Source organism: Microtus oregoni, unplaced genomic scaffold (genome assembly GCF_018167655.1).
Source record: "Microtus oregoni isolate MIOR12 unplaced genomic scaffold, Mior012 000033F_ref0000390, whole genome shotgun sequence".
Classification (NCBI taxonomy): domain Eukaryota; kingdom Metazoa; phylum Chordata; class Mammalia; order Rodentia; family Cricetidae; genus Microtus; species Microtus oregoni.
In genome coordinates, this window is record NW_024543092.1 from 7,944,296 (window position 1) to 7,970,398 (window position 26,103).

Here is a 26,103-nt window from a genome sequence, read left to right on the forward strand (position 1 = left end):
GCTGTAGAGTTGTTAAGTTCATTAAGATGTACTTTTTCTTTTCTGCTTACCCTATAGACTTCTCGGTGACAGGAACTTAACTAGTGATTAGTTCACAGACATGGAAGATCCTTCAGCAATCTCTAGTGAAGTCCATATTCATTTTAAAATGTAGGTCCTGTTCTAGCCTTGGTCATTAATCAGTGTCGATAGATGGTACCCATTTTCTAGGAACTCAGCGGATAGGTACAAAAGACCCACTGTAAAAACTCCCCAGGCTCCACTAGACACTATTTGTTGGTCCAGGGTCCAACTGCTTAGAAAGATTGTTGGTGAAGATCCCATAAAGCCAAGGCCCTCTGGTAATATATGTACATTTTGTTTCCTTTACCAGGTACCCTCTTCATAAGTCAAACTCGGAAGACGGCTGTGTAGGTTAGTACCACTGCCCTTGATTTCAATATTTAATTGGATTATTTTCTTCTCATAGTTTATAGAGGATCTATAGACATGTAAAGCTATGGATCTTGTCCCTCCCTCCAAATCTGTCAGCTCAGAAACAAACACTGTAACGATGATGTGTCTGTGTGTTGTGTGTCTATGTATGTACATGTATGTGTGTCTATGTATGTGCACGTATGTGTGTCTCTGTATGTGCACATATGTATCTATCTATATATGTGCACACATGCATGTAGACTGAGGTCCGCATTAGGCATCCCTCAGTCACACTCTGCCTTACATTTTGAGAGATCTCTCGCTGAACCCGGAGCTCCACCAGCTCGGCTAGACCAACAGGCCAGCAAACGCTGCGGAAACCTGCCTGTCTGCCTCCCTGGCATTAGGGTTGTGGGCACCTCCCACTGTGCCCTGCTTCTTACTGTAGTGCTGCGGATCCAAGCTGAGCTCCGCATGCTTTAGACCAGGCACTTTACCGGCTGAGCTGTCTCTCCAGCCCTGGGATTTGATGTGCGGTTTTTTTTCCTTTTGCCATTGGGAATTGTTCTTTTGGAAATAGAGGTAGCATTGTTGTCTACATATTGTTCTTCAGGTCTTCAAAATGGGGCAGTTAATGAATATTTCCACTTGCTAAGTAGTCTTAACAGTAAGAGGCTTATGTCCACATCGTATTGTATGTGCCCTAAGCTCACTGACCAAGCCTCTTTGCTGGATATGTATGGCTGATAATTTTCTCTGTCCTGGAACATGATACTATCCGAAAATCCCTTAAGTCTGTATCTCTGATAATACCCTCAGATAAACTCTTCCATTTGGAATGTTTCGATAAATAATATCCGTTCAAGGGGTTATATATTTTCTGTATATTATAAGATCTATTCTTGAAATAGCAAAGGACACAGGGTGGCTGGGTAATCGATGCTCCAATCCAGCTGACAGGATTTGAATCATGAACGCCAACCCAGCTAATTGTAATCTGGGAAAGGCACCTGCCTCTTCAAGCCTGAATAGAAGGAGAGCAGGTCCTAGTAGCAGCAGAAGCTCAATTCGGAAGCCTGAGGCAGGAAGATCGTGAGTTCAAGGTCAGCCTGAGAAACAAGACCAGGCTACAAGCCATAAAGGAGCTAGGCTGTTAAATAGCAAAGAGCTTGGGTATTGTAAGTGATGATGAAATGTTAGCTGTTTTTATCATCTCCATTACGTACGCGAAGGAAGGAAATACAGCTGACGGGCAGAGAAATGCATTCTAGCCTCAGACTCCTCCTTAAGAAGCCAAATGACGGACACCCCGTCTGCTTTCACCCTTCCTGCCTGATGTCTGCTTCCGGGGTTACTCACAGGCAGCAGACCCCACGCAACTAACCTCGAGGACCTGAGAACCTGGGGAGTCGAAGGCATAAGGACGTGGCTCTCATTCCCAGGCTTTCACGGCTGTCGGCTTTAAATGAGGGCATCCTGTTTTGACAAACGACACCCTTGCTTGCTTGAGAGCCCTGAGATGGGGTTCCCCCATGGGTATTCCGTGCATCATTGCTTGGCACCGCCAGTCTAGACTGTGGAAGTTGCCTCTTTGCTGGGCCTTGTTTCCAGTGGCCACAGGGCAACCAGACAGCCACCAAATGGAGACAGAGCTGCTGCTTTGGGTGTGCCGCATCAGCACAGTGACGGCCATGCCCCTGCCTTCCCTTTTCAAAGAATAAAGAACTGCCTTCCCCATTTACTTACTGTCTTCTCTTCCGTTTGTCTTTTACATTTTTTGATGTATGTGTGTCCGAGCGTCTGTGTCGTGTCTGTGTCTGTATGTGTGTGTCCATATGTGTTTGTGTGTCTCTGTGTGTGTGTGAGCCATTCAGCTTTCTGTCTGAGGCAAGTCTCTTCTTGGCCTGAAACACACCAAATCACTAGGGTAGCTGGTCCACAAGGGACCTGCCTGTTTCTGTCTGTGTGGTGCTGGGTGATAAGTGTGTGCCACCATGCCTAGCTTCACTATCGTGGACTCCGGGAGGTTGAACTTGCCTTCTCATGCCTGTGAAGCAATCTCTTCAATGGCTGAGCTATCTCCCAGCCTCTCTGTTTGCATTTAAAAGGGTATTTTGTATTGTCACTTACTAGAACTTTAAGATTTTTTTTTTAAAATGTCTATTAATGGCAAATTTGTTTTCATTGGTGAATCACCCAGTACTAGTCTGAGATGGGAGGGAGGTTAAAGGGAGATTGAGTTAGGAGATGTCACAGTAGCACTGACCTCTGTTTTTCTTGTCTTTGTGACCTTGTTAATCTGTAGGTTGGTCACCAAGAAGTCTAAACATTAGAGAGATGGGGATCATGCCTTTCCTGTGCAGTAGACCCATGTCACCAAACAGCACAGTGAACCAGGCTAGTCAGTCTGTGTTTTCTAAATTAAATTTGGAATAAGACAAAGAAAGCAATGGTGGATAAACAACGGGAATAAATAAAGCAAAGTGAACCTCAGCAAGCCCTCTGTGGCGAAGTGAAGTAATTGTGGCTGCACCCAAAGGGAGAAAATGCACCTCAGCGCAAGGCTGAATGAGGCCACTGGCTAGACGGACATCGAAGTGAAGGCAAGAGTGTGCTCGGCCTGCCCTTTTGATGTGCCTCTATTTCTTTTTCTTAACCCTGTTGGGCCTTTTTTTCCCCAGTAGCAAATTTGCATTTCTTTTAAACAACTTTATAGCTATTTCACAGTCTTTCACAAACTGAAAAAAAAAATGCCTTTCTGTGAAATCAGAGTATTCATTCAAGCTTTGACATTGTAAGGAGACTACTTTTGTTATCAGTGAATTTACTGCTTCTCTCTCTCTTTTTCTCTCTCTCTCACTCACTCTCCCCTCCCTCCTTCCCTCCCTCTCTCCATCCCTCTCCTTCCTTCGTTTTTTTAAAGGAAAAGGAGATTGGAAGAAGAAAAATAAGTACTTCTGGCAGAATTTTCGAAAGAACCAGAAAGGAATAATGAGACAGACCTCAAAAGGTACAGTGACGTGGCCACAGACCGTGGGTCCTTGTGGCTTTATAATACTCAGAAGTCCTGGCCCCCGATGTAAATGAACTCTACAATTTAGGAATAACTCATTGCATGTGCCTGCAAAATAGTCAACTTTTCCGACATTCCTTCCATGACTTTAAGATTTTGACCCCATGAGTTTCTTGAACTCGAAGAGAGCAAACTGGGGTAGCTGGTGACCCTGTGACAGCAGAGACCATGTCTGCAGGCTCCCCATCACACCAACCTCCCTGTTTCCCCTTAAGCTCGCCAAGCACTGACCTTGAAAGGTCAAGGGAATCTTCGCGTTTGTTGGTTTTGGACCCTCCGGTGCCTGCCCTCGCTTGGAGCCTTTCCATTCTTCTGAACTTCTTGCTCTGCAGCAGGGACAGTTATGGGCGTGTTGCCCCTGGAAACCCTCTCTGGGTCTGACATCATGAGAATTTACCCGGCTGCTCTGTGAAGGGAGTTTTGCCCTTTCTCCAGGCCTCGCCTCTGTTTTTTGTTTAGATAGCAAATAAATATGTCATCCCCTGGAGGCTGGGTTATGTAATTTATATTTCCCCAGTATTCACAGAGGAAACTGGGACACATCGACTTCCACATTCCTGTCAGACTGAATGGGGTTATCAATAAATGAAGACGTGTTCCAGTCTATCGCTGATACTGCTTGCTTTCCTTTTATACAATAACATGACCCCTCCTGCAGACAAGTCTCTCCAGTTACTCCCACCCAGACACAAGACACTTGGCCCTGGGCTTTAGCGTCCTCAGCTGCACACCTGATTTCTCAGACAACTCTCACGGGGCTACTTTTCTTAGTTGTCCCACACTGAAGGAGTTGTTCGTCAACACTCTCCCTTTTGGTAGAGACCCAGAATCATCTGTACTTCCAGATAAACCTAGCATTCTGAGAAATCTCACTTAGAAAGCTGTGGAGAAAGAAAGCCGGGAAGATAGCAGGCAGGACCTAGAGAGAGGGCTCAGTGGTTAAGAACACTTGCCGCTCCTCCAAAGGACCGGAGTTTGGTTCCCAGTACTCATGTCAGGCACCTCATGCTGTAGGTAACTCCAGCTCCAGGGATATGATGACCTTTTCGGGCCTCTGTGAGCACCTATGTGTGACATTCAGTTACACAGAAGCAAACATGGAGATATTAATACAAATAAGTCTCAGGGGAGAAGGGGAGAGAGAGAGGGAAGGAAGGAAGGGGAAAAAGAGAGAGAGAGAGAGAGAGAGAGAAAGAGAGAGAGAGAGAGGAGGAGAAGGAAGAGGAGGAGGAGGAAGCAGTTTATCAGTTCATATGACTTTATAACACACCCAACCAGCTCTGTGACACTCAACACGGATATCAAAATGAATCAAGGCAGCAGGCCTCTCTCCACACCCACAGCACCCTTCTATTTTCCCACAAGTGGAAGAGTTATAGCAGGGACTTCAGGGGTACCTCTGAGCTAACTGATTACTAAATGCAAATGAGACACAGGAGCATGGACAACACAAACTGTAAGCTAGGGTCCTCTACCATGGTTTCCTGTGAGCCTTCAGATAGTCTCCTTAGTCCTGTCCTGGCTCACCCAGGGTGTATGAAGCCCTGGCTGAGGTCCTGATGATGCCAGAAGTCACCAAAGAATGTCAGAGGAAGATGGGACAGAGGAGAGAGAGAGCACGACCAATAATGTGGCTTCCTCCTGGTGTGTGTGTCAGCCTGCTGTCACTGAGACCTTTCCCACATGCTGACCAAAGATCCAACTGGCCAGTGGAGCTCTAATAAGAGGCATAGCGTTGTTTGCTCTGTGGGAAAAGGCTTTAGAAGGAGTGTGCGGTGGGTGGCTCTTTTCCCGTGTACTTCCGGAGGCCTTCACTCTAAGTTAGGTGGTAGCTGTCTCTCACATCCTGCAGACCATGTGACTGCATACTTCCAGATCTAAATAGCTGTACTACCTGTCTTCCGTGAGGTTGACATGCTTAGCGTGTGGTTTTATTTATGTGCTTATCCCATGAAATAACTCAGTAACTCAGAGATACGCCAGATAACTCACTACGGAAAGACAGTTGAATCTGGCTCGGCAGTCTTGGTTCTGTGGCTTCACCCCCTGTCACAGCAGAGGGTGCTCTCGTACAAATATATGTTCTTATCATACATATTACACACTGTAAAATACAGAGAATGTCCAACCCAATGAAACCTCGGAGTGCTTGTCTGTTCAGGTTGGGTGTTTAGATGAGATTTCTGGTCCACCAGGAACAAGAAATTACATGTCAACTTTGTACCAAAAAGCCTGCCTTTAGAGTTCTGGCCATGGGTTTGCTGCTGTGGTAGCTCACATACGTTCTTAGAACACATTTCCCAAATAGATGAACTTTAGGCTTCCGGAGCTACAGCTCGGTTCTACATCCCTCCACCCCCTCCGTAGCATGCTAAGTGGGTAGCGTCCCTGAGAGAAGTCCCTCCCTCGCCCAAGATGAGGGCCTTCCAGGCTGGAGGCCTGCCTCTCCATCTCTCATTGGCATTTATTCTGTCCTTAACCCCCAGGAGAAGACGTGGGCTATGTGGCAAGTGAGATAACGATGAGCGATGAGGAGCGGATTCAGCTAATGATGATGGTCAAAGAAAAGATGATCACCATAGAAGAAGCACTTGCTAGGGTAAGAGTGTGGGCATTTCGCTTATGCTGGGCACCAGCTGGAAAACGCTTGGGAGCATCAGATGTAATAGGAATCTAATTGCTACGGTGTATTTGTGTGTGTGTGTGTGTGTGTGTGTGTGTGCGCGCGCGCGCGCATACACCTCTGTATATATCTATTATATTATCAGGCATCTAAACTTCATGCATGCTTTGGGACTGCCCTACCACCAACTAATCCTCAACCCCCGAAGGAATATTTTGATGATATTTTAGTGGTCATCGGTTATCCACTTTACCAAATTGATCAAGTAATATTTGATCAAATAATGATACTTACTGCATTCTATTTGCTTGATACAAGTTTTCTCTCTTGTATAATAAACCATTTGTATTAGTGACACGTTACTTGGCAAAAATAGATTTCCCTAGGCTCACAGTTCTAGGGTTCGGTTCAATGTTCCGGCACTTGTGGGGGTGCGGTCACAGTGGTGGAGGCTTGAGGAGAATGTTCACATTGTATCCATAGTCAGGAGTGAGGCAGCAATGAACGGCTGGGCTGGTCAGCTCACTTTCTCCATTTGAATTTTTCTGGTACCCAACCCTGTGGGATATGGGCACCCACATTTAAGCTTCTATATACTATAGTGCCCAGGATCTCCTGCCCAGTCAGCAGCCCCATAGTCAAGATGGCCCTTCCCACATTCTTCATTTTAAAAGATTTTGTTTTCATTTTTATGACTTCTGCATCTATGTCTGCGTGAGTATATGCCACGTGTATACAGGATAGCCAGAAGATGGAGTCGCGGCTCCTGGAGCTGGAGTTCCATGTAGCTGTAAGGTACCTGATGTGGGTGCTGAGATTCAAACTTAGGCCCTCTGAGAGACCAACAAGTGCTCTTAACCATTCAGCCCCTCCAGGCCCACTTCCCACCTCATCACCCACGGCCATGCCCCTGGTCCGCCTCCCACGTGATTCTACAGCCTGTAAATTGACAGCCCTGACTATTAAGGAAGGGAGGGGAGGGGAGAGTGAGCATGCCACACAGGGGAAGAAGTAAGACTGACTTTGGAAGGAAACTCTGGAGGTCGGGGGGGGGGGCTGGCAATTTTGCAATATCTGCTGACTTTTCTTCATCTGTGGACTTGGAGAATTGCCATAGTAACCTTGTCTCCAGCACACTGAAGTTTGTGATAGTGCAGTGGACAGAGTGCCTTGGCTTACTGCAGAAAAGCATGCTTGTGCTGGGCTAGGTGATGTAGCTAGTGATGGACGACAACCTTGTCCATGCCTCACTCAGATAACCTGCACCCTCGAGTGTCAAACTCTTCCAAACATTTTCTCTCTCTGGTTCCATCCCTTGTGTATGTCCCAGCATTGGGGAAACATCCAGCCGAATCACTAGACAATGCATGTAAGAAGAATCCACGTATAGGGAGTTTTCTTGTAGTGAGTAGGAGGCTTCCTTGCCTCCTGGTGAGTGGTGGGGCTGCACTGTGTTCCAATAGCAGAACTCACCGTCTGAATGCAGGCGTCTGAGGCCACCTTACAGCACCTGTCTTTGGCATGAGATGCGGTTTACTTGTTTTGTTGGAGGAAGGGAAAACATTTAAAAGTGCCCCAGTATAGTCTAATGTAGACAAAAATGAAAGGAATACTCTTGAACTTGGAGAAGTGAAGGGGGAAAAATGAGCTCCTAATTCAGCCGCTAGCTGAAGTTAGAAGACAGCCTGAGGAGATGGGGGCCTAGCCACATGCAAGAATGTGTGACATCTCAGAGCTGCCTGCACCCTGGCGACTGCTGGTTTGGTGGCTTTTGCCCAGTCTCAGGTGCAGCTGTAGAGATCACTGAGACGTCAAGAATACTGTCCATTAAGCAGTCCAGAAAGGCAGATGAGCAGGAGGAAAATGATGGCAGCATTATCTACGCACTGTGCTATGTGTATGCAAGACTGGGTACCATCTACAGATGATGAAAGAGCAGAGATGGATGCTCAGTTGCTCTTCCTGCATCATTATCCTTCAGTATTAAAACCTAAGTGAGTTTCTTTTTTTTTTAATCCAGAGACAAAACAAGAAAATTAGACAATATAAAAAACTCTGCAGAGGGAATTTGCTTCCTTTAACCTGGGACCAGAGAAAGGACCTAAATTTACTTGGGATCAGTGTATACAAGAAGGGCAAATGCGGACCTGCTATAGAGACCACGCCTCATATCATCAGGGTTTAACCTAGGTGGATGTGCCTTCCTCTGTCAATCAAAGACTCATAGGGGCTTTGAATTCTACGTAACAATTCGAAGGACAGCTCTGGAGAGAGGAGACTGCCAACATGCCTTTTGGGAAAGTTTTGTCTGTGTTCACATTGGGATGTTTTGATCCACTCCAATTCCATCATATGGGTTTAACCCTGTCATGTGTATCATCGCTATAAATTATCCAATAGTGATCTTTATCCCTGAGAACCCCTCTAAGGGGAGGGGTATGTATTTGTTTCTGTGTGAGCATGTGTGTGGATTTAACAAGCTCAGGCTTGAGGTAAGCGCCATTAGCGCCGAGCCATCTTCCCGCCCTGCTAAGAACCCATTTATCTGATGCAAATGAAGACAAGCATGAACACTCTTCAGGGAACTAATATGTGAAGACTCGTGAGCAACAAAAGCACTCGAAGGCAGGGACGTTTGCAAACCCCCTCTCAGTTCAGGGTACTGTCCTTTTGAATGTGGGGCGTACAGAGAGCTCAGTGGATGATTTCTGTATTAGCTTAATGACTGTGTCCAAGAAAATGGCATGCCAGACATTTTCTAGGAATTCTGTTTTTGTGGTAGATAGATGCTTTGGGTGTTAAGGAAGGCAATCTTATTAGTTAAAAATAATTAAGCTTTATGAGAATCTAGGTAATTGGCAGTTTCTGAACAACACAGTTGACAAATACTAACTTTAATTGCTGGCAATTAAGTTCTGGATATGTAAATCTTGCCCTGGTTCCTCACGGTCTAGAAAGCCCCGTGACATACCGGGATTCTATGGAGCTTTCATTTAGCTGGGTGATTTGTGCCTGTGTGAGTGGATTGTTAAGGATAAAACAGGGACCGGATAGACTCACATGTGAAGCCTTGGCTAGAGACTAGCCCTAGTTGTTTTAGCATGAGGATGTGATTGATGGGCCTGTGTCACAGAAAACAGGCATTCTTAATTTTAAGGGGAAAAAAAAGACAGTGAAAGGAAATGCTGTTGAAAAGTCAGCAAATTTCACTTAGCAAAGCTACATAGAAGGTCCCTCAGGACGCCCTGTGTGAGGCGGCCCAGGGGCGTTCACATAAAGCACAGGGGAGCTGCTCTCAGTGTTCAGAAACTGTAACTTTCTCGATACTGAACGTGAGAGCCCATAACCTGACGTTGCAGCCTTATTTTCTTAAGAATTTAAATCTGAAGCAGATTCAGAGGTTAATTACCAAGTTGCACATCTGACAACATCCGACTACATCTGTGCATCACAAATAAAGTCCTCAGGCGATCAGAAGGCTTGTCAGCTTAGAGCTGTCCGGCTAGGGACTTGCTTTGTGTTTCCGTTAAAGCCGAAGCTTACTTAGTGACTCCTGGGAGTCAGGGCTAAGACTGAGTATAAGAAGGCAGTAGAGACCCAGACAAAACTGACAGCCTCTTAATATCCCTTTCCACCTGACATTTCTTCCCAGGGTGTAAGGAGACTGGAGCGTTTCAGAAACCGTGCATCCATATGGAAGCACCAGCCCCGGATAGTAGTATACTATAAATATGAGCACAGTGTGTGTGTTCCCAATCATGTGTCAAAGATTCAGATGATTAGTGCCACTGACAGCAGAATCTGACTGTGAAGTGTTTACCTGGAGCCCCAAGGGTGGAAGCCACGGTGCTGTATGTGTAGCTGTCGCATAGGCCTGCGCTGAGGGCTTCTCTGCATCCGTTTGATTGTAGCACCAAGCCTCTAGATGAGTCCAGTGTCTTCCCAGTTGTCGTCTACTGTACAGAAGGGTTCAGTAACCCACCCCAGGCAACCAATGGTATTTGGTGTCTATATCCAGTCCTTTACTCCCTGATCAGTGCTGCCTACCTCCGCCTACGTGCCTAGGTGAAAGTCACATTCCTAGTTTGCAGTCAACACCAGGAAAGTCGTGTTTTGGGTGATGACTTTGCCACGTCTCACAGCGCTGGTGGTCGAGGACCATTGTCAATGCCTGATGCCAGGTTCTTTCTATATTTAACTTGCTTGCTGCATGGAACATAGTTTGATCAACTCTTGAATTGCATCTGAAGCCTAAATTACAGTGAGGTTTCACTGCAGTGGCAGCGGAGGTGTCTGAAGTAGCTGATTGTGGCTCTTTGTGCTTGTGTGCAAACCTCCCTGGATCACCTCACATATGGTGTTCTGAAAGAGCCTTGGTTTGGTTGTTCTGTATTTACTCCCTTTTCTAAAATATTTCCTTTCCTTTCTGTGTTTGTTTTGTTTTTCCTTAAAACCAAAACACCGAGTTTCTAGGCCTACGCTTCCAGCAGCGCTGAAGGTTTTATTGTCTTAGTTATTCCTTCCCCTTGTTCAGGTTCCTTACTAAGCCAATTCCTATTTGCTAGGTGTTAATATTGACAGATAGCCTGCCCCAGCCTTGAATGAGAAAGCCCAGGCCTCTGAGTGCCTCTTCCTCGCCCTGCTGGATGACAGGCACACACCTCCAGCTTGTGTGAGGCTGGGGACTGACCCCCAGGACTTGTGCCTGCTAGGCAAATGCTCTACTATTTGAGCTACACCCTCAGCCCTGCCCTGGCATTTCTAAAAGTTGGTTTCTGCCATTCCCCATCCATTATTCCACTGTCTCTGGCCTCCTCCACTGTTTTCTGAGAGGAGGAACATGCTTTTGGATTTTCGCATATAGGACTACACTGTAGAAAGTTCCTGGTTTTCATGTTGCGGGGGATGTGTGTGAAGAAATCAGGGTTCCTTTGGGACCAGCATACAAAACCTGCTGAGTCTATTGGTCTGATTGAAAACCTGCTTCTTGTGGTTCCAGAAGGCTTAGCTTTGGCTGGGCCCGGGTCACCAAGTCACTTCGTTCCCATCAACATGATGCTCTAAGTGACTTCTGCTGGGTAGGAGGCAGTACATGGCGATGATTTCTACTTCAGTCTTCCATTTCCTCTCCCTGCAGCTGAAGGAGTACGAGGCCCAGCACCGGCAGTCAGCTGCCTTGGACCCCGCAGACTGGCCCGATGGCTCCTACCCGACACTGGACGGCTCGTCCACCTGCAACGTGAGTCCTTGTTCCTGAGCCTCTTGACCGCCTGTGCTGGTCAGGCTCAGGCCAAGCTGGTTCAACTTTTGTGTTTCTTTCTGAGGTCTCTTTCCATAGACTTCTTTACCTGGTGGTGTCTCTGCTAAATCAGAAGTCCCCCTTTTAGGTTGGCTTTCTTGGATTTCGTTTTTAAATCATGATTTAATATGCATAACAAACCATGCTAGGTCATGAACCATCTTTTAGGCTTCAATTCAGCTTCAGTAAGTCTGTTCACACTGTGCCCTTCTAGAGGCTTCATGTCTTCCCACACAGAAATTTCACCCAGTAAGCAATTGTTGCTTCCACTCACTGGCCCTGGCAACCACTACTGTACTTTTCGTCTCTTACAAGTGGAATTGTTCCACGTTTGTTTGTCCATCCTGTGTCTGTTTGATCTCAGCAGCACAGATACATGCTATTCTACTGCAGTATTTAGTTCACCTGTTCATCTGTTGGGAGACAACTGAGTTGTCTCCACTCTGTAGCTATTGTGAACAATGTTGGTACAGACCGCTAGTCTACCCCATCTGCTTTTCAGATCTATGGAGTTAAATACTTGATTAAAATTCTGAATAGCTAACCGTTCTGTGTTTAGCTTTCTGACAACTTCAGTCTGTTTTCCACAGCACTGAACCCTGTCGCCCTCCTGCCAGCGGTGTACAGGGGTTCCACGTTTTCTTTCTCACCAATACTCTTTTCTAATTTCTTCATGACGGCCATGAAGCATGATTCGTTTGTGTTTCTGATTTGCATTTTCCTAATAATTATCAATGTGGAGCATCTTTTCCTGTGCTCGTAGGCCATTTGTGTGTCTTTGGGGGAAATGTTTATTCAAGGCCTTTGCACCCATGACCTTTATTTGTTGCTGTTGTTGTTGTTGTTATTGAGTCTCGGCATTTAAAAAAATGTATTTTAAGTATTAATACTGTATCAGATACATGGTTTTTATGTCTTTTTCTCCCATCCATGGGTTGCTTTTCATTACGTCGATGATATTTTTGATACTGGTGTTCTACTCTAATGAAGTGACATCTTTGTGTGGGCTGTCTCGTGTATGATCTACTCCAATGACGTGACACCTTTGTGTGGGCTGTCTCATGTATGATCTACTCTAATGAAGTGACATCTTTGTGTGGGCTGTCTTGTGTATGATCTACTCTAATGACGTGACACCTTTGTGTGAGCTGTCTCGTGTATGATCTACTCTAATGATGTGAAACCTTTGTGTGGGCTGTCTCATGTAGGATCTACTCTAATGATGTGACATCTTTGTGTGGGCTGCCTCGTGTATGATCTACTCTAATGGAGTGACATCTTTGTGTAAGCTGTCTCGTGTATGATCTACTCCAATAAAGTGACATCTTTTTGTGGGCTGTCTCGTGTAGGATCTACTCTTTTACTATAATCTTACTTATTACTGTAGCTTTGAAGGAAATTCTAAAATTGTAAAATGGGATTCTTCCAATTTTACTTACCACTTTGAAACTATTTTTTCTCTAAGTCGAGGACCGAATCCAGGGCCTTGCGCTTGCTAGGTGAGTGCTCCACCACTGACCTAGATCCCCAACCCCATTTACTTTTTAATTGTGTATGAACATATATGCACATGTCCATGTGTAGTGCCCTCGGAGGCCAGATGAGGGTGCTGGCTCTCCAAACTGGAGGTCCAGACAGTTGTGAGCCAACTGATGTGGTGCTGGGAAGGGAATTTTAATTGTCTGCTAGAGCCAGAAGCACTCTAAAGCCTCGAATGATTGGCGATCCCTTGAGATTCCATATGAATTTAAGAATGGTTTTTTCCTATTTCTACAAAAGTTGCCCTTGAGTTTCTCTTGGAAACGCCACCAAATCTGTGGGTTCTCTCCTGTAGTACTGTTATCTGGAGGACACTGATTTCCAGTCCATGAATGTGGAACATCGTCCTTTTCATTTAGTTTCTTTTGGGAATGTTTTTTTCAGTTTTCTATGTGCAAGCTTTGCATTTTTGAATGGGATCATTTTCCTAATTCCCTCGGCCAACTGTTCAGTATTTTGTACACAAACGCGACTTAATGTCATTGCGCTGGCCTTGTCTCCTTTTGTTTGTTTTGTTTGTTTGTTTGTTTTCTCTGACGGTGTGTACGTGTTCCTGCTAGTCTCTGATCTGAGGGTTTTCTCTTCATAAGATTTCGTCACCTGCAAAAAGGCAACTTGACTTCTTCCTTCCCCCTCAAAACGCCCTTTATTATCGAGACTGTTCTGATAGGACCAAAATGGTACGTTTTAAACTGGGGGTTTCATGACGGTTCTAGGAATGGTAGTCTAGAATTTTCCTGCCCAGTGCCATCTTCCGACAGGATGGAACCAGAGTGGAGGGTGTTCCCCTGCAGCAGAGCCTACAGAGTTGTTTTGTTTGCTAGGTTGTGTCCTCCTCGCATCAGGAAGCCCCTCTCCACCCACAACGCTAGACTCCCACCCGTGCCCTATGCAGCCTGTCTTTCTGAAATGAACTTCTTCTTCATTAAGATATTTTAAAATTATATGTTTTATAAAAATCCCGATGCTTCCTTATTTTGTATAAGATAAATTCCATTACTTTTGGCACACCCTGCGTAATCTGGCCCTGATCATTTTCTCTGACCTCATCGTTTTCTCTCACACCCTATATACCCTTCATTTCGGCCACACGGGTCCCCATATTCACTACTGAACAAACCTTGAGCTTTTTATATTTCTGAGTGTAACCCACACATTTTTTTATCTACCTAAAACATGTCTCCCATTTTTCCTGCTGGTGAAAATGTTTGCATTCTTCACGGTGCAGCCCAGTTCTTAGCTTCCTCTATAAACTTGCCCTGCCCTCCCACGGCACATTTATTGCTTCCTATTTCATGTTTTTGTTGAGCCAGATTTACTACATCAGCCCTAAGCAGTTATCCCAGAGCATGAGAAATAGTTGGACCTCTCTCGGCCTCCCCAAAACAGCAGGTTCCTAGAGCAAGGCGAGCATGCTGTGTTCTTTGCCTCTGCAGGGAGTGCCTAGCCCAGCGTCCAGCTCACCTAAGCAAAGCTTTACCTAGCGCTCATCTTCCTTGCTCCTCTGGGGGCAATGCTTTGGGGTCTTGCTACAGATTCAGTTTTAACTTTGTGTCTAAGCAACAAATGGCATCTTATCAGAAATAACTAATCCCTTTCACTACCTTCCCAAGTTCCAAAACAAACACTAGATTTCCATTGCAGCTGAAGGATTGTGAGTCTGAATGCCACACCCGGTTTGTTGATAGATCAAAATGGTGCCATTTATAATAATAAATGTGCTAGCCTTGGGTCCTGAGACTATGAGGTCATCAAACAGCCAAGTCCATGGTTTTGAGTATGACTCTGGGTCTTGCATCCCAATTCTGAAAGACTAAAGTGCAAATCATGAACTGAATGGGAATCATGAAGAATAGATACAGTAACTCAAGATGGATGCGATTCAAACTCAAACTGAGAGAGAAGACAGACTCAGTTGTCCATAGTGTATCAAGTCCACCATGTACTGTCCTGACCAATATCATCTAAATTAAGGGCAAGGTTGACTTTGTCCATTCAGAGAAACAGGGTTGTTGTCAAACTTCACAAACGTAGACTGCAACCAACGAATCCTGTGTCATCTAGGAGGTTCATGTACACTAAGTTCTACGGATATTTTGTACAACATGCCAAGAAAGCATTATTTCATTGATATTGGCATGTTGGGCTACTTTAAGAGGGCTCATCAGAGCCATCCCCGACCTGCAAACTGTCAGACTGAAATGGATGTGTACGGACTGGGCATTTTATCCTCTTGGATGGTTCATCTGGGAGCTATGTATAGACACTTGCTTTGAAGCAGGCTTAGTGCTAGCTCTTCAGGCTGCAAAGGTGACCGAGAGACAGAGCTTACACTTTAGTGCAGATGTTAAAATCATGCTTGTATTTGCACACACAAATCCAGAGTACCAGATTCACAATTTTGTTAGTAACATCTCAATGATCTGTTTCTTTCTACATGGCCCAAAATAAACACACTCTGTCACCATCCCACAAAGGGCCAAGAATCCCATACATTCCTCCACATATAGCACAGTCTTCTAGAAGCTGGAAAGAATGACTTCTTTCTGTGGGTCAGAGTATAGATAATGATGATGGGACTTGTACTAGGAACATGGGTTCACTAAGGCAAGTTATTTACTGTGTGCTTTGCCGGTTGACTTTCTGCAGACTCCCACACCCTCTTAATCATGCCCCGTGTGCAGAACTGTGACCAGCAAGTGTTGTTGCTCAAGTTTGCTTGAACTCAGTTGCAATCCTGACTTGTGTGATTCTTATCCCCACTTAATCCTTCCCTGTGTTTTGAAGGAGACTGAGATCACCCCCTCCCTCCCTCAATATTCCATCATTATTCTAAAATTGCCTCCATTGCAGGGTTGCTAATGTCAGATAATTTCCATTGTGGTAACCACCCCTCCCCCGGGCTGCCATCCCAAATTAGGCAATTTTCAATTTTCTATTGATTCCTTTCTATACGGAGATGGAAATAGCTCCCTGGTCGTAGTCGGGAATGCCCAGACCTTGAAAGTCCCAGGGGATCATAAGGCCTTTGTCACCAGACCTCAATGCCTATATTGAAGCCTGGCATGCCTTAGGATGTCGTTTGCACTGATTTCATAGGCCTCCCTGCCCCCATAGCTGACATTAGATAATTGCCTGTTGCCTCATAATACATCTGTATGCGCATTCCTCGTTTCTAAGAGTGTGAAGTACTAAAGATAGTTACCAGGGGAAGTGAGAAACAGCTTTCTCCTTGCCAGCGGAGCATCTGTTCTGTGCTGGAGTTCACTAATAATGAACTTCTGTTGTCCATGTTGGAGTATTTAAAAGGGGCTCTGGCGAAGAATTTAATTTTATTCCTTCTTAAACTGGGTGTTTACTTAAATATTTTTCTTTTAATTTATTTTAACATTTTTTCCCCCCGTTTGCCTCCTGCTGGGTAGAAGGTTGTAGGAATTGCCATTTGGGGCTGTCATTTTTGTGCCTCCAAGATCAGCTTATCTTTTGTTAGGAACACATTTAAGAGAATGGCTCGGCAGTTAAGAGCCTGTGCTACTCCTCCAGAGATCCCAAGTTCAGTTCCCAGTGCCTAAATCCAGCTAGTGGTTACTGCCTGTAACGTCAGCTCCAGGGGATCTGACGCCCTCTTCTGGACTCTGTAGGTATGTGCACAGGTGGTGCGCATGCGCATGCACAGACTCACTCTTTCACATCAATAAAAATGAGTGTAGGAAGCACATTTAATTAGTCAAGTTAATGTTTATTTAATAAATTACGTTCTCAATGATGTCGTTATTATGATCTAAGTCTTAGTAAATAATTGACTTTATAACACCAAAGCCGACGGATACGAGTTGATGAATTGGGTTTGGTTTTCGCACACCAAGGAAAGATGCTTGTGCTGAAATACTCTTCCTAAAAATGTCAAGCTATGTATCTGAATGTGTTATTTAAATTATTTCAAGTAGATTAGAATGTACAAACCAAGTTAAAGGCATGGCGGTGATGAAGTAGAAGGGCTTGTGGAGTGTTGCAAACCTGTATTATCTAAGTGCTTTGGTGGCTTCACATTGTGTAAAATGTTCTAGAAAAAAAAAATGGAATTGTGTTTCTGAGGCCAGGGTTGTAGGGTGAAGAATCTATTGTGAAGTCTATTGTCTTGGGAAGTGGGTCATCCTGTCAGAGGTAACACTCCCATACGTGAGGAGATTTAGGGTCTGAGTCGGGAGATATCTACATACAGGAACATTGCAGTGTTGGGGCGCGGGCGTTGTGATTCCTCACATCCGGGAATTCGTCTCTCCTTAGCCTTTCATTCCAGCTATAAATGTGACTGCTAACCTGGGTTGAGGTTCAGGAGAGCCACGTGGGTGGACTGTTCCCGAAATTTGAGTAACAAGGAGACAAAGTGCCATGCGGCCTCTTCTGATGACCCTATTTTAAGTGTTGACGGAAGACTCTCAAGGAAGGTCCACACTAAAATATGCCCTTGGTGTATTATGTTTGGGGTGGGACCTGTGAAGGTTTTGGAAACGTTCTAAAATTATAAGCCACAGAATTTCAGTGGCTGGGTTTAACTCAGGTGGTTTCGTTGCTTTTTTTGTATATAGCACCAAGGATAGAAGCCCAGACCTTCTGATGCTTAGCAAACACTCTGCCCGTGTGTCAACACTGGCAGCCCACGAGGCAGACTTTTCAAGGTCATTTCATGGGCCCCGTTAGCAGGCATTGTTGTTAAGATGGAAGAGTCAGGCTTGATGTTGTAAGAAGGCTACAACTTTCTGGAACATTAGCCATTTTGGTGTGTGCTGAAGGAAAGCTAGGTGTAGCATATTAGGTTGGTAGCAAATGGCCTGATTCGACTACGGAAAAAGGGATGGCTAACAAGGTAGTCACACTATACCACCGGCTGCGAGGAGTAGGCTGTGTTTTTAAGACTATGGGGGAACGGGGTGATAACATTTTATATGCGCACACAGTGCCCTTCTTATAGTCTACAGTCTGCCCTTGCATCGAATTCTAGACTGAATCTCTTCTCCTCTTCCTCTCCTTCTCATGGGCTTAGTTTGTCCTTTTTGAGATGGAAGGGGGTTTATGTTACTCTGGCATGTCCTCAACTGAGTCCTCAACTCCTGAGATCAAGCAACCCTCCCGCCTCACCTCCCAAGTATCTTTGCAACAGGTGTGTGCCCTCTTGCCTAACTTTTAACTGGGCTATTTTTTTTTAATGTGTTTGTTTTTTATTATGTTGGTTTTTATTTTTTTTTTATCAGCGAGAACTAATGTCTGTAAGTTAACGTTTGTCAGAAATGTGATTTTTATATTCAAAAGTATTCAAAGAAAATCATGAACCAATGTCATGGGCTTCATTTTAGGAAATAAGACTCAAAAGGGGACTTTGTGTGACAGCATTTAAATTTACACAACCTCCCTCCTATAAGTAATCCTCAGCTGAAAACTATATAATTTTTATATTTTCCCCAATGTGGATAGTTAATGAATATTTATTGGACTCATAAATGATGCATAAAAATCCACTCGTATCACAGCGTCAGAGCTGGCAACCCAGGACCCATTTCCTCCAAGAAAATGGCTGCCTCCGTTTCCATGGTCTTCTCATATATTGGTTTACTTTATGAAGAGGACATTAAAGAGAGGCTAGATCCCAGGTGTAAAAATCACTTGGGTATCCAAGTGTCTCTACTTTGCCTTTGTATTTCTTTGCTATGGGAACGTCTGCCTAACTCTTGCTTTAGCCCCAAAAGGCTCAAATTAGCACAGTGCTTTGTACCTTATGGCTAGGAAATGGCTCTAATATTGAAGCTTTAGTGTTCAATTAGCTGGACTTGAACATGGGGTGATCGGGCCTGTGCGTCAGTTCTTAAAGTCACTTATGTTACACATGTTACAAAAGATGAATGTACCCATTTCACTTGCAGTGTGAACAGGAAGAAAGAGAAGCAAGGCCCGACAATAATTTCCAGAGGCCATTTGAGTCCAACTGGTGCAGGCATCCCCCATTTTGTGAAGTGCGGGGATTGAACCCTGGACCTTGCATATGCTGGGCAAGAATACTACTATTGATCCTATTTCCAGCTCAGCAGGTCTTTGTACCTTGCTGAGTTATATTGTACCCGGGTAATTAGCCCTCCTTGAAATCTATGTAAATGTAACTATGTTTTAAAAAGACAAAAACACCAATCAGTGGTAGCCCACGCCTTTAATCCCAACACTGGGGAGGCAGAGGCAGATGGATCTTTGTGAATTCGAGGCCAGCCTGGTCTACAAGAGCGAGTTCCAGGACAGGCACTGGAGCTACCCAGAGAAACCCTGTCTTGGGAAACAAAACAAAATAAAACAAAAAAACCCAAAGCAAACAAACAAAAAAGAACAACAACAACAAGAAGAATCGTTACTGGTTCTAGTCTTTTAATACATCCTCAAAGCTTTTAAAAGATTATGCTGCCTTTTACGAATAATTTCAGTAAAATTTCATTTTGTTTAACTGAGTGAGACAATATAGGAAGAACTAGCACCCTGCGTTTTATCAGTGGCTTTGGAACCGAAGTGATAGCCAAACAGGACCTTTCAAATTCCTATTGTAGAAGAAATAGCTCCCTTGGTTTCCAGTTTAGAGCGGAAATAGCAGATAAGAGTAACCCAGTGGGAAAACACACGTATGAAGTGTATTTATTTACCGATGAAGAGGGGAGGAGGGAAGGAGAGAGAGAAATGAGAGAGAGAGAGAGAGAGAGAGAGAGAACAAATGTGCACAGCACCATGGTGGATGTGCGCAGGTCAGAGAATGACTTTCAGAAAGTTGGTTCTTGCCTTCCCCCTTGTAAGCAGAGTCTCTCTTTGTGCTCCTGCACCATGTGGTACCCCAGACCCACCAGCCCAGAGCTTCCTGGTGATCCTCCAGTCTCTGCCCTCCCATCCTGCTGTAAAAGTGGGATTACAGTTACAAGTCCACACCTCTAGCTTTTTATGTGGGTTGTGGGCATTGAACTCACATCTTCTGACTTGTGTGGTCAGAACTTTAACTGGCTGAGCTACCTCCCTACCGCTGTAGTGAGAGGGTTTTGGAAAATTAAGAATTTGCTCCAAATTCAAGTGGCTGTCAGCTGAGAGTGGTAGCTGGGGTAACTTCCTGTTGTTCATTCCCTACTTCCTGTTGTTTACTCAACCATGTCCCCTCCCATTCCCAGTCTTCTCCCTGGGACCGGGGCCAAAGGCTGAGGCATGTGTTTGATGAATCCCTTAAGATCGCCATGGAGAAATAAAGTTAGTCAAGAAGGAGGTGCTTGCCTCGGCCGCCTCTGGCAGCCTGCGTTCACCCAGCGTGGGAGCAGGGCTGGGTTAGCTCAGACATTCCTCAGACCTGGGTCCCCATCCTACTCCCTGCCAGCTCTGCCCCTGTGGCAGATCAGCCGGTCCTCTCTACCCTTGTGAGGGCTCATGGCACAGAGCGATCAATTCCCAGTGGATGTCATCTTTTGCTACTCCATGGGAAGATCATCTGTTATTTGCATTGGCTGTCATTCTTGAAATGCCCGAGTCCCCCCCCCAAAAATGCCATTTTTGTACATACCACCACATGTACATGTCAGTAGCATAGCTGGAAAAAACTTCCCATGCGAGTGCCTTCTGACTCTGCGCCGCTCTCACCGGATGCGGCTCTCACGGGATGCGCGTGCGCGACTGGTTTTCGGCCACCGCACGTTTTGCTCTGTCAGTGGATTTAAGAGAAGCGCTGGCGTGGCTTCGGTGCCACTAGCGAAGAGGGAATGATCTGTGGAAATGATCGTGCAGGTGGTTGGATCAAGCGTATGGTATGACTATCTCACATCTGGAGGGCATCCTCATCACAGTGAGGCCCATCAGTGAAGTTGGGCTCTCTGCAAACTAACCAGGGACATCTTGGTTTTCATATGTGCGGTTACGGGAAGTTGGCAGTAGGGCCTGTAGACCCTCCTCAGTGTATCAAGAGCTACGTGAATAGAAATAAAACACAAAGTGCCCCAGTGTGACGTAATCTAAGGGTATCTATTTTAAAAGAGATTTTTTTAGCTTGATAGTCTTTTAATACAATTTGGTCTGTTGCTTCTCTTATCTGGTTAAAGCCTATAAAATTAGAGATACAGATATCTTTTGACCTATAAAATGTAGAATCTTTTGTCTGGCCTAATACGTGACTACCAGATGAGATATATCACATTTATTCCACTGGCTGATTATATCTGAGTGCAGATATCATCTGATTTGGGTCAGGGTTAGGCTCTTTGATTTGCACTTCTTTACTATGCTGGAGGGAGCAACTCCGGGGAGTCTGAAGATAAAGAGGATGTCCGACATTGTCTAGTGTTATAGATTCGTCACATCTCTGTCCTTCATTAAGCCACTTGCACCAGTGCCAAGCCTTATTTATTGGGCCACAAGGCCCTCTTGTGGTTCCTGAACAGGATCCAATGAGCTGGATCTGGAGCCAGCTCACTGAAGTCATAGGCCGCCCATCGCCTTGTTTATGGTGTGTTTGAACTCTGTCATCACAGTTTCCCATTATACCCAAACTCTCAGAACTACAGTCAGCTGCAGACAATGACACTCATTTGGGAAAGGAAAACTAAATAAATAAAATTGTGTGGGTGCCGGGGATTGAACCCAGGGCTTTGAATAGGGAAGCAATATTTAACACACCCAAATTCTAGTTCCACAGAATAGTAGCCGTTGAAAGTATCCCTCTGTTCTCTTCTGTGCCCCCACTTTCTCCTCTTAATGCCGCCCCATGCCCTCTGATGTTCCGATGTGTGCTGTTAGTTGTATAAAGCTAAGAGCACACCATAACTGATTCCTAAAACTATGTGATTTATCTCTTGCCCAGTTGCCCATTTGACCCAGTGTGTAGATGAAAGAACGCCATCTCGAGTCTTCCTCTAACAGCCCATGGGGCAAACATTTATTGAGCCTCTACCATGCAGCAGTCTTTATACACAGTGACCTGTGGTTGGGAAAAGGAGACAGGCAAATGGATAGCATGGTTGCGGACATGGGGAACATGCCTATAGATGGCAGGTGCATGCAGGAAGTCCATTGCACCCTTAGAAGCCTCGTCAGTGAAGGTGACTGATACTGAGCAGATCTCCACATAATAAAGAAAAGTGGGTGTCAGGTGAAGGGAGCCATGGGGTTCAAGGTGAAGAGCTGGGTAGGTATTCAGGTGTGGTAATAGGAGAAAATGAACCTATGTGCTACGAAGCTTTTTCTCTCTGTTTGCATTTTGACTACCAGAACGTACGTTCTGTCCTCAGTCCCTTCCTATTAACAAATGCATTCTGTAACAGATTTTGGTCTTTTGTTTTCTTATGTCTGCTACTTTTTTTTTGTATCATCTGTGCATGTCCTCTTTGACATGCCTTAAAATTCATGGCCTTATTAAATTACTTAAAGTGATTTTAATGTATATGTTTGAAAGTTCATCTACATATACGTCTGTGCCATGTTTGTGCCTGGTGCCCAAGGAGGCCAGAAGAGGGCATCGGATCCCTTGAAAATGGAATTATAGACAGTTGATAGCTGCCACAGAGATGCTGAGAACTGAACCTGGGTTCTCTGCAGTAGGAGGAAGTGCCCTTAACTGCCCAGCTGTCATTGCAGCCCCTTAAATTATTTTACATGGTGAAACAACTGGACTTTTTTTTGTCTCCTGGTAAAGATAAAAGATCAAAAAATTGCATTGATTTTTTTTCAAAGCCCTTGAGCTCCCTCTCCCTACCCATTTCCTTTTTCCTACGTGTCATATCTTGGGTTTTGGTTGAATGACTGTCAGCCATGCTGCGGTGGCTCTAGTCACATTTCCTACTTGTGCTGATGTGAGGAATATCACTATTTGACTGTGTGTCCTGCTGTGTAACAGTCGATGTTCCCCTACCACACCCCCAGCTGAGGTCTTTATTGTGTGGTCCATTGTGTTTATTGTTGCTATAACAGTGATGGACAGGGCAGAGAAGTGATAGAATGTGGTCTCCATTGAAGTCCCTGTGCCATGCTTTCTCTCTCCGGAGACTACATTAAATGTGGCTTGTCACAGTTCATGCAGGTTGGTTCATGGCTGCAGAGCCACCCTGCCTTCAATTCATATCTTCAGTTCTAGAGGTTTAACATTGATCAGGCAGCTTCATTATCAACTTTCCATCTTTCTCACACGGATTCCCAGTTCCGTTTCCACTGTTCCTCAGTCAGGACAGATAAAGGAGTTGTGAATTTTGTTTCTTTCCAGATTTGTGGTTGTGACAGAATTTTCTGCCATTTGCTAGTCTGGTTTTTGAAAAAGTGGGCAAGAACTTTTGGTAGTTTGTTTCTTATCTTGAGCATGCAGTGTGTAAGTGGTAATGCTTGTTCCTTTCTCTGGCTGTTGATAGTGCAGTATCTTGCTGGGTTTTAGTTACAGTTTTGGCAAAGGAGGCCAGTGTTCTGTCTATTGTTGTGAGCAGGCCATCCACTGGTTCAGTGTTTATCAGTTATGTCCTGATGGCTTTGCTAATTCAGTGACTACAAACAGCATCCTCAATGATAATGATTCTGCTTTTTAGATAGGCATTCAGCCTGGATCCTTTCGCTTGTAACTTGAGTCAAAGTTACTTCTTATTAATTCTATAGACAAACCCCAAATTATGGTAAGGAGATAGACAGATAGATAGATGGATGGATGGATGGATGGATGGACGGACGGACAGACAGACAAAGACTTCGGGAGTGACGTGGGCTCACCTGCTAGCCTGGGGACATAGGTGGGTATCCAAACCCTCCCTTCTGTGGCTACTAGATTCTTTGGGTTTTCTGTATTTCTGCATCATTGTGCACGGGATGGAATTGTTAGATAGCTGTCCGGAGAAGTCACTGTGCCTGGACCATGACTCACTAGTCCGAGATGCCAAAGTTAATGTGACTTTGCAACACACCCAGTCCCCGAGGAGACTTACCACTTCGGGAATGAGCAGTGGACTTTCCAGTGCATATGTGATTGCCCTACTTGGCAGTGCGGCTCTGAGTCAGCCTTAGCCATGGCACAGAGCTGTATGAGAGCCGGGGGCACTTGGGAATGAGGAGAGTGGGTTTTGCTCGAATCTTTAGGGTGCTTCACATCACAGATGTGCATTTGGTGTACCCCCAGCCTCTCACAAGGGAAGTGGACTGCTGCTGCCGGCTTTCCTGCCTCTTGTCCACTGTGACCTTAGGCTAGTTTATATAAATGGTCTCCTGACCTGTGGACAGGATAACATCATGAAGAAATGTCAGCCAAGGCTTTACGTATGGAAAGGAAGTCAGTCCTCTTAATGCCTCCTTTCCAACCACAGGGGAGGGGGAGAAGCATCTTCTCTGCGTCCACGGACATTGTCGATTTGGGGTCTTCTTGCACCCATAGTCTCCCTAGACTCGGTGACTCTTGAGCTCTGGTTTTCCCTCCTCCTTTGGGAGAAAGAAGGTAGCAACATTGTTCTGAGGGCGTTTAAAAGTATTTCCATGTGCTTGAGTTTAGGAAACAGACTAGAATATGCCGTGGAAGGTAACATCCATTTATGTTCCTTTGGGCCCTGTATTAATTTTTAAGGTTTTTTAAAAAGAATTGAGTGCTGACAGTCCTTTACCCCTAGGGGATGGTAATATTACCTCAGTTCCCACACACTTTTTCCAAATAAAAGTCTCCTGTAATTATCTTCTCTTCTTCTGCCTCCTCCTCCTTCTCCTCTTTTTCCTCTTTCCTGAAGTTTGGCGACAACTAGTTAATTTTGAAGCTGCCAGAGCCATTATTTCAGTGTTGCACGGCACCTTTGGGAGGCGAATGGAATCTCATCGTTTTTTCCCATCTGCTGACAAAATCCTCCTAATTTCAGAGGGCAATGATGTCACCCTTTAACAAGCAAAATATTTCTTACTAAACAGATGGGTCTCCTTGCCTGACTTCTTCGTAACACAGCAGGGCGCGGGGCACAATGTGCACACGGTTTATGTAGCTGTGTACTTTAAATTGAACAGGATTACTCTAAACTCAGGGAGACTAATTTTTTTTTTTTATCACAAAGATTACCTTGATGACAGTGACTCAAAGGTCCCTGCCATTACTGAACACAGCTCAGTCCTCGAGTGTTGGGGAAATCTCGTGTGTACCCAGGCAGAGGCAGAGGCAGGATGCTGCCCTAAGGTACGGAAGGATCCTGAGTGCATGGCTTCTTGGACCATAGAGGGAGACCAGGCATGGTGGAAAGATCCAGCTTGGAGAAAGGGAGGGTGGAAGCTGTGGTTGATTGGTGTCACATGCTGTTATAAAGTGACATCAGCTCAACTCTGTGTCCAGCTAGATAGGCGAGCATCAGAGGTCAGAGAAGAAAGTGCCGTCTCAACACTAACCTCTAGGTCATGTGGGAACACGGATGTGCCTCCCCCTCAACCCGGAAGAAGTATTAACCACCCACTAAAGCATATCTCAGTTTTCCTAGCCGAGGGAGCATCTTACCGTGTGCAGATCACCTTTGTCTCTCAGGGATGACACCGGCACTCCTGGCCTGTATCAATCATGATTCAGAACTTCCTGTGTGCTTTTCTGCCCTGCGCTTCCTCTCTTGTAACGTTTGTAAGTTCAGGGGCTGCTCCTTTGTCATGTTGGCACTTCTTGCCCTTCCGAATGACTTCAGTCAGTTCATTCGTTCATTAATTAATTAATTCATTCATTCGTTCATTAATTCATTCCAGTGAAGAAATACCTAAGTAGTATCAAGACAGATTTGATTTTTATTTATCCAAGTGGAAAACATACAATGCTTGGGACTCAAAATAGTGAGGAATATAGTTAAGACAACACTTTCTTCGGAGCAAACTGTAGTATGTGTCAAAAGTCTTGCAGATGTACACAATTTTTTAAAACCTATCCATCCTAAAATCTAATCATCAGGTCAAAGATAAAGACCGTGTTAAACATGTTACTACATTTGCCACAGTATGCATCCGAATTGGTGTATGTTGGAGACATCCAAATGTCTGATGACAGGCACTTTGTTGAAGTAAATACCAACATGCTTCTATGATGGAATGCCGTTGAATCGCACTATTTTTGTGTATTCTCTTGGTAGAGTGTTTGTTGACATGGGAAAATTTTCTGTGCATGCTTCTTCTAAGAAG

At 44.9% G+C, this 26,103-nt stretch overlaps 1 protein-coding gene across 4 annotated transcripts in view; it reads left to right on the forward strand.

Moving 5' to 3' along the window:
- The window catches only part of Sash1 (SAM and SH3 domain containing 1), a 229,949-nt gene that overhangs the window by 163,327 nt on the left and 40,519 nt on the right, over positions 1-26,103 (forward strand). For all 4 annotated transcript variants that reach the window (XM_041680053.1, XM_041680051.1, XM_041680054.1 and 1 more), the window contains 4 exons: positions 374-414; positions 3,341-3,427; positions 5,977-6,089; positions 11,251-11,352. In XM_041680053.1, the coding sequence (XP_041535987.1) occupies positions 374-414; positions 3,341-3,427; positions 5,977-6,089; positions 11,251-11,352 (343 nt within the window). The remainder of the gene's footprint in view (positions 1-373; positions 415-3,340; positions 3,428-5,976; positions 6,090-11,250; positions 11,353-26,103) is intronic.